This window comes from Mastacembelus armatus, chromosome 1 (genome assembly GCF_900324485.2).
Source record: "Mastacembelus armatus chromosome 1, fMasArm1.2, whole genome shotgun sequence".
Classification (NCBI taxonomy): Eukaryota; Metazoa; Chordata; class Actinopteri; order Synbranchiformes; family Mastacembelidae; genus Mastacembelus; species Mastacembelus armatus.
Genome location: NC_046633.1, coordinates 700,116 through 713,554, shown reverse-complemented (window position 1 = coordinate 713,554; position 13,439 = coordinate 700,116). Strand labels below are relative to the sequence as shown.

The 13,439-nt window shown below is 45.3% G+C and overlaps 1 protein-coding gene across 1 annotated transcript; it reads right to left on the bottom strand.

Annotated features, from left to right (window-relative positions):
* Positions 1–110: 110 nt before the first annotated feature.
* Positions 111–13,151, bottom strand: abcc10 (ATP-binding cassette, sub-family C (CFTR/MRP), member 10). The gene is made up of 21 exons (XM_026304399.1): positions 12,547–13,151; positions 11,016–12,384; positions 10,333–10,560; positions 9,590–9,746; positions 9,311–9,468; positions 9,145–9,224; positions 8,769–8,940; positions 8,375–8,473; positions 7,889–8,078; positions 7,514–7,591; positions 5,957–6,145; positions 5,348–5,486; positions 4,804–4,996; positions 4,273–4,616; positions 3,837–4,006; positions 3,559–3,719; positions 3,063–3,316; positions 2,632–2,777; positions 2,158–2,255; positions 622–734; positions 111–511 (listed from the first exon to the last, which is right to left on the bottom strand). Exons 1-21 carry the CDS (start codon positions 12,720–12,722, stop codon positions 367–369), a joined length of 4,659 nt encoding a protein of 1,552 aa, XP_026160184.1. The 5' UTR covers positions 12,723–13,151; the 3' UTR covers positions 111–366.
* Between the last annotated feature and the right edge of the window lie 288 nt (positions 13,152–13,439).

Genomic DNA, 13,439 nt, shown 5'->3' with positions numbered 1-13,439 from the left:
AAGAGACCTTCTAACAGTGGGAAAGAAAAGCAAACTGGTTAATCTGCCAACGCACTAATCAAACCTACTGGTTCAAAGCTGTCCCCAAAAATGAGATAAAACTGGTCAAATTAGTTTTTAAAGGTGAAGTTTAATTTTTTGGGTCTATAAAGAAAAACACCCAAGACAGTTTCTGTCAGGAGACAATTTCTTCATTAAAAATCATCTAATTTGAAGAAACTAAACATCAGTTCAAAATAATACCAGGCCAACATGTGTCGTCTCTCCTGAGTCCAAACAGCTGGTCCTGATGAACAAAGATGAGAAAGGCAGCGAGTCCTGAGAAAACCTGGTCAGGATGAAGCGAGACCCCGTCCTTGATGCTGCTCACTCGTCTCTCTCTCCAGTCCCACCAACCAGTCTGTGGAAGACGGACCGGTCGGTCTTGCAAAGAGCAGCAGGGCTGTCGAACTCCACCACCTTCCCAGCATGCATCACCAGCACCCGGTCACAGTCCATGATGGTGTTGATCCTAGAGACACAAAGATGGAGAAAAGCAGGTACGTGAGGAGACTGAGTCCAGAGCTTAACTTAAAGGCTTCGTCCCATCTCTAAAAGGATTTCTGTGAGAAGACATCGAACCTGTGTGCGATCGTGAGGACAGTCTTGTCCTGAAACATGTCTCTGATGGTCTGCTGCAGCAGCCTGTCTGTCTTCTGATCCACACTGGCTGTGGCTTCGTCAATACACAGAACCTGCACGACGGAAAACAGCGTCAGAGGTAATAATAGAGGATGTCGTACATATTGTGGGGATATTGTTCTGAATTGCATAAGGAAATACATGTGTCAGTGCTGCCACCATGATTTGAGTTCATTGTTGGTTTGTGCTGCAAAGTCTGGGGTCATGTCAGTTGTCCAGTTGTTGTAAAATGTCTGTAGTTCACTGTCGTGTCTAGGTGTCTCTGACAATAACAAATAAACATCTCACATTCCTCCAGGGCCACTGCCCTGCTTGTTTTCCAACTTTCCCTGCCCTACCCACTGCTTATTACCTGGATCAGGTGTTCAGCCAATCAGAAGCTGAACGATAGCATTTCACTCCGTCTGTCCCTGCTCCACCCTGATCTGAGATGGGGAAGTTATTTTAATTTTCACGGCCCTATAAGGTTCACATCCACACCTCAGGCTTCTAAAATGTGTGTAGTTGACTGTGATTGTGTTTCAGTGTATCTGAAATGAAACCTTGAACAAATAAACATGTGCAGATGAACTTCTGTTAATCTCATCTCTGACATTAACATTCACTTCCTGTTTTTCCCTCAGACGCTTCATCGTTTTGCTTTGGGCCATTTCAGCTTCAGCCCTGGACCCTGAGCTGTTTCCATGTCAACACAAAGTGAGGAAGCAGGTGGAAACCACGGCTGTTCATATACACAAACACATTATTACACAGTGAAGGTTGGAAAATACACAGCGTTGGTGGATGGTCTTAGAGCAGCCTGAGTCCAGTCTTAAACTGGTTTGCACTCAGAGTCATTACACCTGCTGTAATGGTTTTAACACACAGACATTTCTGCTAATGTCTCACTGTGTGTGCAGGCTGTTACAGTCCAACCAGTTTCAAACTGACAGGTAGTGTCAAGTTCTCATAATGAGAACAAATCAAACAGCAGAGCAGATTAGCAGGAAAGGCTTGGCCTTATCGAGTTCTAATAACTAAGGGTTCCATGAAATCAGACCTTGATGTAATTTGTTTTCATTTCAACACTTCCTGCTGCTGCTGCATCCACCAAATGAAACAAGTCATGTTTTGGATCAGATCCTGTGCTGCACTCCTCCACCTCCTCAGCCACACAACCAGACGAAGACTCACACTGTGTGCAGAAATTAGATCAGCGCTCACAGCGTGATGGAAAACAGCCAGTGGTTGTCCTCATCAAATCAAGATCATTGTGTTTGGCTGCTCTGTGAACACATGTACCTGTTGCTCCGCTAACAAATCACGACATAATTACAGAACTAGGACTAAAAATGTCATTCAAATGAATCTATAGGGATAATGAAAAAACAGCATCGCATTTAGAACAGAATACAATCAAATGTGAATTGTTAGGGGTAGACTGGTGACCTGTCCAGGGTGGACCCCTGCCGATGAGTTACAGTGGTGAGGTCTCACCTTGGCCTGGGTCAGCAGAGCTCTGGACAGACACAGCAGCTGCCTCTGTCCCACAGAGAGGGATTTTCCTCTTTCCCCGACCTCAGCATCCAGACCACCTGACACACACACACACACACACAGCAGTCTCAATCCAACACCACAGTGATTTCTCATTGGCACAACACTGTGAAGCTGTTTTAGATAAGCCTGAGTGTGAAATTGCACTTTATATTAGACAGGATGTTTTTTTCTCTGCAGAACCTGAAGGCTTTTGAATCCAAATGAACATTTTGTCTCCAGGCCGAAATAGTTCACGTGGCCAGACAAGAATAGTGAGAGAGGCGTGCATCTGTGCATTCAAGGACTTGGAGTCAGGTGACACAGGTGACACACCTTGACCTAAAAAGCACAGTTCTACTCTTCTGCTCATCCATAACTCGCTTTCAGTCTCGTTTCACTGCATTAATGACGCCCTCATTACAATCCTCTCACCCATCCTGCTGACCACGGAGCTGAGGTGGCACTGGTCCAAGACGTCCAGTAGCTGCTGGTCTGGGTGTCGCCCACACGGGTCCAGATTCTCCCTGATGGTCCCGCTGAAAAGGAAGGGGTCCTGAGGAATAATGGCCAACCTGGACCTGCAGAGGGCACCACCAGCACATACACGACTTCTTACTTTCTGTGTTTATTACAATGTTCACCGTATGTTTGGTGTGTTTCCTATGTTTAATGATTTACAGAGCCAGGCTGCAACACAAGCTTCCCCTTGACAGCAACGCACTCGTCAATATTTTTAACCAGCACTGAATTCAGGACCCGTTTTTCAACTACAATACACAGAACCAACCACAGTATGTCTGCGTCTGCATCTGCAAAAATTTACCACTGAATTAAAAACTCATCCACCGCCTCTTCAGCCCTACCTGAGCTGAGCCAGGCCCACGGTGCTGATGTCCATTCCATCCAGAAGAATCCGACCCTGGCTGAGCTCCACCATACGGAACAGGGCCAGGAACAGGGTGGACTTCCCTGAGCCTGTGCGCCCCACGATGCCCACTTTCTCACCTGCTCGCACCACCAGGCTCACCCCATCCAGGGCGTTAGGAAGACCGTCCCTGTATGCCAAAACCACACTGCGAAACTCCAACCAGCCCTGCTCCGGCCACGCAGGCGGCAGCTGCAGTGAAGCAACAGTGACAGTTTATTATGTTAGACTCCTCAGTCTGTGGTGAGCTTCAGCTTTGTCCACAAATGTCACTTTTAACTGTCGCACATTTGTTAAATAACACTAAAATAGCACGGCCTCCTCATAGCAAGAAGGTCCTGGATTTAAATCCACCTCCCTAGACAACTGATGATCGACATGTCCCCGCTCTGTAATATTAGTTAGTGTAATGTTAGTGAAGCAGCTGGTCTGACCTGCATGTTCTGGTGCTGCGGCTCGGTCGGCAGGCCGGTGGAGTATTCTTCAGTTCGCTCCACACTCACCAGCTGCATCTCAGTCTGAGTGAAGCTGAATATGAGGCCAGACAGCAGCGTCGTAATAGACAGAGCATAGGACAAGGACAGACCCACCAGACCTGACAGCGACAACAGAACAGCAACACACACACACACACACACACACTCTTACTAAACAGCTGCCAACAACACTTAGACATTGTGTTTACTGGTGCAGAACCACCACGCTGTCTCACCTGGATCAACAGAATTAAACTGGTGCTGGACGACAGCGATCACCCCGAGGCCTGTCACCACCGCGACTCCAATCAGCTGCAGGCGGATGTCCAGCCACTGCATGGCAGCGTTGCTAAGAAACTGGCAGCGCTGGTTCTGCTCCAGACGTTTAGCACTCTCCTCCTCAAATCTGGAAGAAGAGTTCAGTTTCCTGTGTGCAAAGCCACTCTGACTGACACCATGAAACCAGTACCGTGAATCTAAACTTCTCTATATTGACGTGTTTCCACAGGGTCATAAAAACCAGGAGCGTGATCAACAGTTATGCAGAACTACATAACTTATTTACATAACCTGTTTGACCTGTACTCTGTGTTGATATAATAAAAATGACTATCAGCCAGTGTATCACTACTAATGTCACTGATCAAAATCTGCATCAAAAGTGACTCTTACCTGGCAGAACCGCCGCTGGCCCGGATGGTTCCCAGCCCGGTGAGCGTCTCAGAGAAGTGCGAGTAGATGGGCGACAGGGTGAGGCTGCACAGCCGCTTCAGCTCTCGAGAGGTGTGTCGGTAGAAGTGCTGCGTGCGCTGGTAGAGCAGCGCCAGGGGCAGCAGGGGCACCAGGACCCAGGGCAGGCCGTAGCTTATCACCACCAACATGCCCAGCAGACCGAAGACGTTGGCCAGCAGGATGTTCAGGATGAAGGGCAGGCTGTCGTCCACGCTGTACAGGTCTGAGGAGAAACGGTTGAGTATGCGACCGAGCGGGGTGGTGTCAAAGAAAGTCACTGTGGCCTGGTGGAGGATGTCACAGAACATGTCCGATTAGTAACCTTCAAACTAACCCAGGTAGTTAAATGTGAGAAGAAGAGGGCCTTTGTCACATCTATCTTAAAGCTGCACATGGCTAACTACAATGACCAACACTCCTTCTGCTCTCACTGTCGGCCTGGCTGCCCTGACAGTCGCTCAACTGACGCACCTTCAGAACCCGGTCCAGTAGTCTGTTGTGGATGGTGGTGGCAGCACAGATGGCTCCATAGGCAAAGAGAAAGGCTCGAAGGGCAGTGAAGACGGTGTTGGCCGCAGCGATGGAGCCGTACACGGTCAGATAAAACCTGACATCGCTGTTCGTGTTGTTCGAGGCAAATGTTTGCACTGACGACAGAGGAGACCTGAGCAGGTAGATATGAATTATTAGGGTTAAAACGGGGGAATAGTCCAGTTTATAGACCTGATTATTTCATGTATTCCGTTATCATAAAGTTACATTACAATGATTTGGTGCATTAACCAGCTGACACTAATTGTCCTTGTTCACTTCTGTATTCATGTTTATATAAAATGACTCATCTTACTGTTTTATTCTCATGTACTTGTACATATCTTAGTCTTTTTTGCCATATATGGCAAAGGAAAGTTTCCAAATATGAGAAATATCCCTGTGTTATGATTAGATTAGATATTATAAAAATATAATACTATTTGGTCCCGTCTCATCAAATGATACTGACAGGTCAACTCACATCAGGCCTCCAGGTGAGAAGAGCAGCAGGTGAGCTGAGCTGAAGGCACCTGAAGAAGAACCATTAGTGCTGGTGGAACCGTTGTTTTTCAGCTGTGAGATCCAGTGGGACAACCACCAGTCGGACACGTTCTTCGAGGCTGAACCACAAAACAACACAACAGCTGTTTGTTAAAAACGAGAAAACGTCAAGTTAAAACGGAGAAAGTGTTTTCTGCTTTTTGGATGAAATACAGCTCAATCTGATGAAGTCACATCAAGGCTGCAGTGATTATTAAACTCCAGAAAACTAAACTGCTCAGTAAAACAAACAGCAAACTGATTATTTACTGCAGGTTCCTCCAACATTTGACTAAAGTGAGTCATCTTCCAATGACATTTCATCACAAACCCTCATCAGTGACTTTTATTTAAGCTGCAAGGATGCCAAAATCCTCTCAGGGGACTGATGCAAGTTCATTTTACTTTATACACCTGAGAAAATTATCTTTGTATACTGGTTTGTTCTTTTAAAATGAAGTATGAAGACTGTGAAGTAGCTGTAAATTGCCAAGAGGTCAAGTCGTTTCATGGACATAATGTGTACAAAAGAACTGCTGTTGATCCGAACCTTGCATGAGGAGCAGAGACATCAGGACGGAGGTGGCCAGCACTCCACCCACAGCCACCCAGTAGGTCTGGTAAACTGTCCACGCCAACCCGCCCACCTGCTTCTGCTCCTCTGCTGACAGTCCAGGGTCATCATCCACACACAGACCAGGGGGTGAACCCACCTGCTCCTCATGCTGCTCCACGCCATCTGGTTACCAGCAAAAGTTAATGGTTAATAGTGGGGACTGTCACAAGGATCACTTCTCTGGGAGCCATAATTATCTATACAACATGTAGTTCAAATCCTGCTGATAGCTCCAGAGGAACCAGCGGAATAACAACAAGGATGTGTGTGCAAATATTTGTGCCAATTGATCCAACGGTCAGTGAAGTATTTCAGTGTGGACCAAAGCAGTAAACTGACCAATATTAATACACAGATTTCTGAATAGGGATACCAGGCCACGGAGGGTCAGGTCAAGACTCAGAGGCACAAAAAGTCACAAAGAGGCAAACAAACCAAAGTTTGTGTCATTGTTTCAACCGCAAAGAGATGCAGAAATACCACAAAGACAGGAAATGACTGGTGGTTGTTTTGATGGTTACTTATTTAACCTTTATTTAACCAGGCACAACAATTGAGAACCAGTTCTCATTTACAATGATGCCCTGACCAAGAGGCAGCATAAAAGACAGATACAAAACACTAAGGACATAAAACAAAAACATAGAAACAGATAATGCAATTATAAACAGTGGCATATAATAGGAAGCACATGTCTGAAAACAAGTGCAATGGTCTTGTACTATTGAATGAATTGAATTTTTAAAAGAGAAGAGCAGAATGAATGAGATGATTCCAGTCGTCTGCAGCAGAAAACTGAAAAGAGCAGCCACCAAAGGAGGTATGGGCTTTGGGTATGAAGAGATTGATGAAGCTACCAGAATGCAGACTGTAATTTGTGATGTAAATATTAAGAAGTGACTGTAGATATGGCACCTGTAGACTACATCACCATAATCCAGTATTAGGAGCACTGTCATTTCAACCAAGAGCTGTTGTGCAGAATGTGTAAAAGAGGATTTGTCACAGTAACGAAAATTAGCTTTGACCTTTGTGAGCGGTACATTTACGTGAATTTCGAATGAGAGTTTGTTGTCAAGCCAGATACTGACATACTTGTAGCTTTCAGCAAAATCGATCACAAGAAATTCTGAGGGGACACTCAATCCATGGTAGATTTATGTTAAAACCCTGCATTTAGTTTTATTAGTGTTTAAAACTAAATGGAGACTAGAGAAGGCACGTTGGATGCTAGTGAAACTGGCCTGCAGTGAAGTCAAGGAAGAGTTAGATGTATAAATAATGGTGTCATCAGCATATAGATGTACATGGGAGTCACCTGCAGCATGGGCAATGTTATTAACATAAATATGAAATAGTGTAGGACCCAATATGCTTCCTAGTGGAACACCTTTACATATGAGCAGGGGATCTGACAGAAGTCCCTCCACCCTCAGTAGACAACCAAAACAGTAACTACTGAACCAGGCCAGATGACCAACAGATACATACCTTTCTCTTTCGTGTTGTGGTCATTCTTCCGTTTGTTTGGTGCTGCCTCTACCAAAGGAAGGATTTCTGCTGGTGTGCCTGTTGAACAGAAAATGTTTTTCTTTTATGGTGAACACAGCATGTAGAAATCTGGCATTGTAGAAACATATTATTTATCCTGAAGTGAATCAAATAAATGCTGCACTGAGTCACAAATTATGTAAAGTTCTAACATGCCGTCTGTCTGAGGTTTAAAGAATAAATTATCTTGACTTTGCTGTCAAACCCCAACAAGTCTGTACTTCATCAGGTTCAAGTCAAACATTTTAAAGCATTGAACCCTCCTAACAACCACAGTGACATGTCTGCCTGTCTGCTGCAGATCTTTTTTTCTACCTGTTTTGACAATTGTTCCATTCTCCATGAGGACCACCATGTCAGCTTTGTCCAGAAACTCTATGCGGTGCGTGCAGAGGATTCTGGTCTTTCCCCGGAGGAGTTCTATGATGCATTTCTGCATGAGGTGTTCAGCCACGTCAGTATCAACCGCAGCCAATGGATCATCCAGGAGGTAGACGTCTTTGTCCTAAAGTTATGAGGTTAGGCAGAAATGAAAGCAGAGAATAAGCACTTTGTTTTTCTGTTTTATTACCTGAAATGACCAGTACATCTGTTAATAAAAACTCAAACTAAATATTTAGCTGCTACATCAAAGGTTATCCTGGTCTCCAACATGAACAGGAAGGAGGAAATCCATGTAACTCAAATACAAAGATGCTCAAGTGTCTGTTTTCTGCAGACATACACGTATTTGCGCTCTGAGCTTAAAGCCGATGGCTGATTGTGCAGGTGTTTGTGCATGTGTTTTTGTCGAGCACCGACCATGTAAACAGCTCTGGCGAGGGCCAGCCGAGCCTTCTGTCCTCCACTCAGAGTCACTCCGTTCTCTCCCACTTCTGTCTTGTCACCATTGGGCAAAACCTGCAGGCACATTTTAACATACTTGTTAGAAATTATCAATGAACAAAGTGCAATCAATTTGCTTTTCAAATGAGTCACACAAGAGAAAAGTTTATCAAGCTTAACATTGTCAACAAAGGGTTTAGGCAGGACCGGTATAAAGATATCCTGTGATAGCCTGTTTTACTAGAGATTAAATCACTTTAAGGGATTTGTTTGATGTATTATAAAGTACACAAGTATGTATTAATGTACAGTATGTATGTACAAGTTAAACAGGTGTTGGGTGCGCATGTTCAGGCAATAATGTTCGTACACTGAGGTCGTCTGAGAGAGCACAGGCCTCGATCACAGCCTGGTAGAAATCGAAATCATAGTCTTTCCCAAACAGGATGTTGTCTCGCACCGACGCATGCTGGATCCACGGCTCCTGAGAGGCCAGACCAAAGCCAGCCTCTCTGTCTGCAGCATAAACCACTCCACTCAGCCTGCAGAGACAGGAGGAACACGCTAGACCTCAGTCCTCTGCATCTGTACGTACTCGTACCAAAACACTCCAAGACCCTAAAAGTGGTTTGTATAGTACTCCATTCCCCAGATAACTTCCTTTCCTTCCAAAATCTTGCCGAAGTATTCCTGAGTATAACCTGAATATTTTGAATATTTTGAGAAAACCCTCATGTGTGCTCTACCTGTTGAGTTCTCCTGTGAGAGCAGCCAGTAAGGAGCTCTTTCCACAGCCGACCTTCCCAACCACAACAACCAGAGCACCCTGAAGTGGACAGAAGTCATCACATTCACTGTTCCAACAGGATTCAATATTAAAAACTACTTTCAGATGGAAAAAAGCAGCAGTACCTTGGTTATGTGTAGATTGAGGCTGTGCAGCAGCAGACTCTCTCTGGCAGCCCCAGTTTCAGCTGCTTCTTCTTTGCTCTGCTCACAACTGTCGGGCCCCTGCCAGGAAAATGTCCCCTGGTTCAACAGGATTGAGGTCTGACTGTCCTCAGGAGACACTGTGGACAGATAAAGTATGTTTCAGCACAAAGGTAATACTTTATAATACTGTTACTGACTTTTAATGACGTGACAAGATTATTACTGAGTAAACACAGAAGCATCAAAGCAGCAGCCTACACAGAGCGTAGTACGCCTGCAGATCCTGGTTGGTCAGTCTGAAGAAGCGCTGGATTCGTTCCAGAGACACTTTGGCCTCCAGGATGCCGTTGAGTACCCAAGGGAAACAGTTGAGTGGAAAAATCAACATTCCCACCAGGGCCAATGTGGTGAACACCTGCAGGGGGAGGAGATGAACCGCTGAGTGGTCACACACTGTACGAACTGCCATCTACATATTCTCTGTCAGGAGAGAGTAAGATGTTTTTTAGAAGAAGTGATTTCAATTATCAAGGGTTTAACTGTCAATTTCTAACAAAGTTTGGAGGATTTAATGTTCTTGATTTGTCAGGGCTGGAGAGAGAGTTGGTGATCATGTTAAAATATTACAAAGATGGTAAAAAGAGTCTCTCAATAGTATCAGTACTGAATTTTATATTTTATTCGACTTATTTATAAGAAACTACCATTGCTACTGTCAGATATGTGACATGAACATAATATTGACACTTATTTTATGGCATTTGCTCATTCAAAATGCTGTGACTACAATACTGATGAGAAAACATGTCACTCTAATTCCCAGATCCCAGCACTAGTTTCAAAAATATAGAACTGAATTTAAGGCTCTGCTTATTTTCTACAACTCTCCCAGTGGTCTGGACCCAGAATATATAGTTTCAGTGATATGTGCATGTCAGATCTGCAGTGACTGGTCAGCTGGTGGTGCCCGCAGTTCAAGCTAAACTTGAACATCCACCCACCTTGGCTGCAGTGAGCTGGTTTCCCAGCAGAACGTAGGTAATGAAGGTGAGGATGGAGATCACCACAGGTAGGGCAGCCCAGGTGTACACACACATGGCATCCAGGTATTTGATGGCCTTGAGGTGGGACAACTCTTGATTACGATAGTTGGTGACCTTCTGAGTAAAATGAGGTTCCCAGTTATAAAACTTGATGACGCGAATGCCGAAGAGGATCTCTGTCATTACCTGGGAGTGAAAAGTCACAAATGAAACAGATGAATGTGAAGCTTAACAGCACAGTTCAGTGCCGGACAGGCACATCCTGCAGGAATAACAAAAGACTGGACTGGTTACGGTCTGATTTAGTTTGTTTTTTCTTTTTATTGGTCTTTGTATGAAGTTAAATCATAAAGAAGAAATATTCATGGTTTCAGCCTGAGGATAATATGCTCCACTGCTTCTGAATCTGTAATCTGTAAGAGCAGAGCAGTGTCTTGGCTAAATGAGAGGTTTTGCTGTGTAAAGCATCCACCTACAAAATTAGTTAGTCTGTGATTTCTAAACAGTATCACTTCACAAATCTCATCCAAGTCCTCCTATTGGGATTAATTACTATTATTATTATTACACTATCATTACTACCACTATCATTTTCACAACTACTCTTACTATTCATACCACAGCATGAAAACAGGTCTTACCTTAACACGGCTGTCCTTGTGCCTGAGCATGTGCTTGTTGTTGCTAAGGATACGGGATGCAAGGAACTTGTTGAGCGGCACCAGCAGCAGTGCCACGCACAGCCCTCCCAGGAACGCCACACCCACCTGCACATACAGCAAATAGAGGGTGATGGAGAACTGGAAGGGCAGGCTCCAAAGCTCGTGGAAACTGTTGAAGAAGTTGACCACGCGGTCGGTGTCCGTGCTCATTAAGTTCACCACCTCCCCCAGGGTGAAGCCGGCCAGGCTGCTGCTGCTGACCTGCAGGGCTTTGCTGTAGATGGCCGACACGAGAGCAGCACGTGCTGACAGTGCCACCTTAGAGACCTCAAAGACGAAGATGTTCCTGAGGACAGAAGAGAGAAGGGTGGCAGCAAAGAGCCCCAGGGTGCACCAGACACCCGTGCTGACTGGAGCTCCCTGTTCTTCCATGAAGTTCACCAGACTGCTGAGCAGTAAGGGGCCTGCAAAGCTCAGCATGTTGACCACCACTTTCAGCACACCAAGCAGATAATATCGCGAGCCAAATGCCTTGTGCAGCACCCTCAACAGTCCTACATCACCCTCCAGCTCCAGTGGTTCCTGGTAGTGTGAATTCCAGGTGCCAGTCAGGACGTTTCTAGAAATGGGCCTTGGCCACTGATCCTGCCCATCACTAACTACAGCCGGCCGCCGGCAGGCTTTCCAGCACTGGTGGAAGTATCGACAAACAACACTCGTCCGAAGTTTCTGAGGGAGGTGATAAACATCAACTGGTCTGTCTAGCTCCCCACGCTGGCCTCGCCGTAGCAGAGGGGTTAACCACAGGTAGAAGAGTCGAGAGACACAGCCACTCCCATCCTCAGCCACCATCTCACCCGTGTCTAGCTCGGTGCTCTGTGGAATGAGTGGGGATCCATCCGCTGTGTTAATATACAAGGTGTACCCAGCATCACTGATGCAAGGAAATGCAAATGCCAGGAGATAGACCAGAAGGGGGAGCGTCCGGGCCGAGACAAGTACAAACCGTGCAAATCCAAGAGGCTCTGTGATGTTTAAATATTCCTGATTATCAGAATAAATCATCAACGTGATGACCAGGTTGGGGACAGACAAAAGAACTAGCAGAAGCAGCAGTAGGGGTCCTCTGGTTCTCCTTAATGCACTCTTCTGGAGTACTGCTATGGCACTGACGTGGACCAGCCAAGCCAGGATGGCACAGCTATCAGCCAGAACGTCCAGGTACATGTCCCCCTGCTGGAGGACACTCACCACGATGACATCCACAGCAAAAAGAAGCACAACGAGCAGAGCGGACACCAGTCTGAGTGTCCAACCCCAAGCAGGAGACGCCTGGAGGAGGCTGCATCTGAGGAACAGAGATGTGGATGTTTCTGCTCCAGCAGGTCTCAGAAAACATCAACAAACTATCATTCACAATCCTAATGTTATAAAGAATGATAAAAAAAAATACTCAGTTGTATTGGATAGATAGGTAGACCGATGGATGGGTGGGACAGATGTGACCTACCTTGACGTGCTGACGTAGCAGGCACTGAAAACTGCCATCCCAGCATGAGGCAGCGCTCCCAGGATGAGCTGGTTAAAACAGGGGCTGATGTGTCCATTCTGCCACACAGGGAAAGGATTGTCCAGGTCTGTGTGACAGAGGTCAGCGACCAGCTCTGCCGGCCCAAAGTCACTCATCCCCTCTTCCTACCTGACTGTTGTCATTACAGAAAACACCGGAAAAGGAAAAATCTAAACTACTTAGTGCTAAAAAGGTGACGACCTAGGAGACGCTAGCTGAAAATAACCAAATGTGCCTTAGAGGCCAAGACGTGGGACAGTGCGGGTTATAAGATATCATGGTAAAAGTCTCGGGACTGGATCACAGCACGTTGAGAGTCTCTACGTGTCTCTACAGCAGGAAATGTACAAACCGTCAAACAAATCAGCCCACAAAGACCAAAAACCAAATGTAAACAAATGAAGCTAGCTAACCGGCTGAGCTAACAGACATCAAACTGTGCAGCTTGTTCAGCCGGTGTCACCGCCAGGACACCACAAATATTATGTCAAAGAAACATCAGCGAGATAAACCAAACCGATAAATTAAAAAAAAATATAAACTAACGCCATTAATACGATATAATTAAAAACTACAACTTTTAAGTACTACCGGCTTCCAGCTAGCTAACCGGAAATACTCTCCACAGTCTGATGACACAAGCCAGCTTTTCAAAATAAACGTCCTGATGCTTTATTTTGTCAGCAGATCAGGCAAAAAGCATCACAGGATAGAAGGAACATTTTATTAATCCTGAGAGTTTAATATAGAGTCTAAGAGTTTGTGATTATGGCCTTACATCGAACGGCACAAAAATATAAATAACTAAAATACAAAATTGTCAAAACAACCTA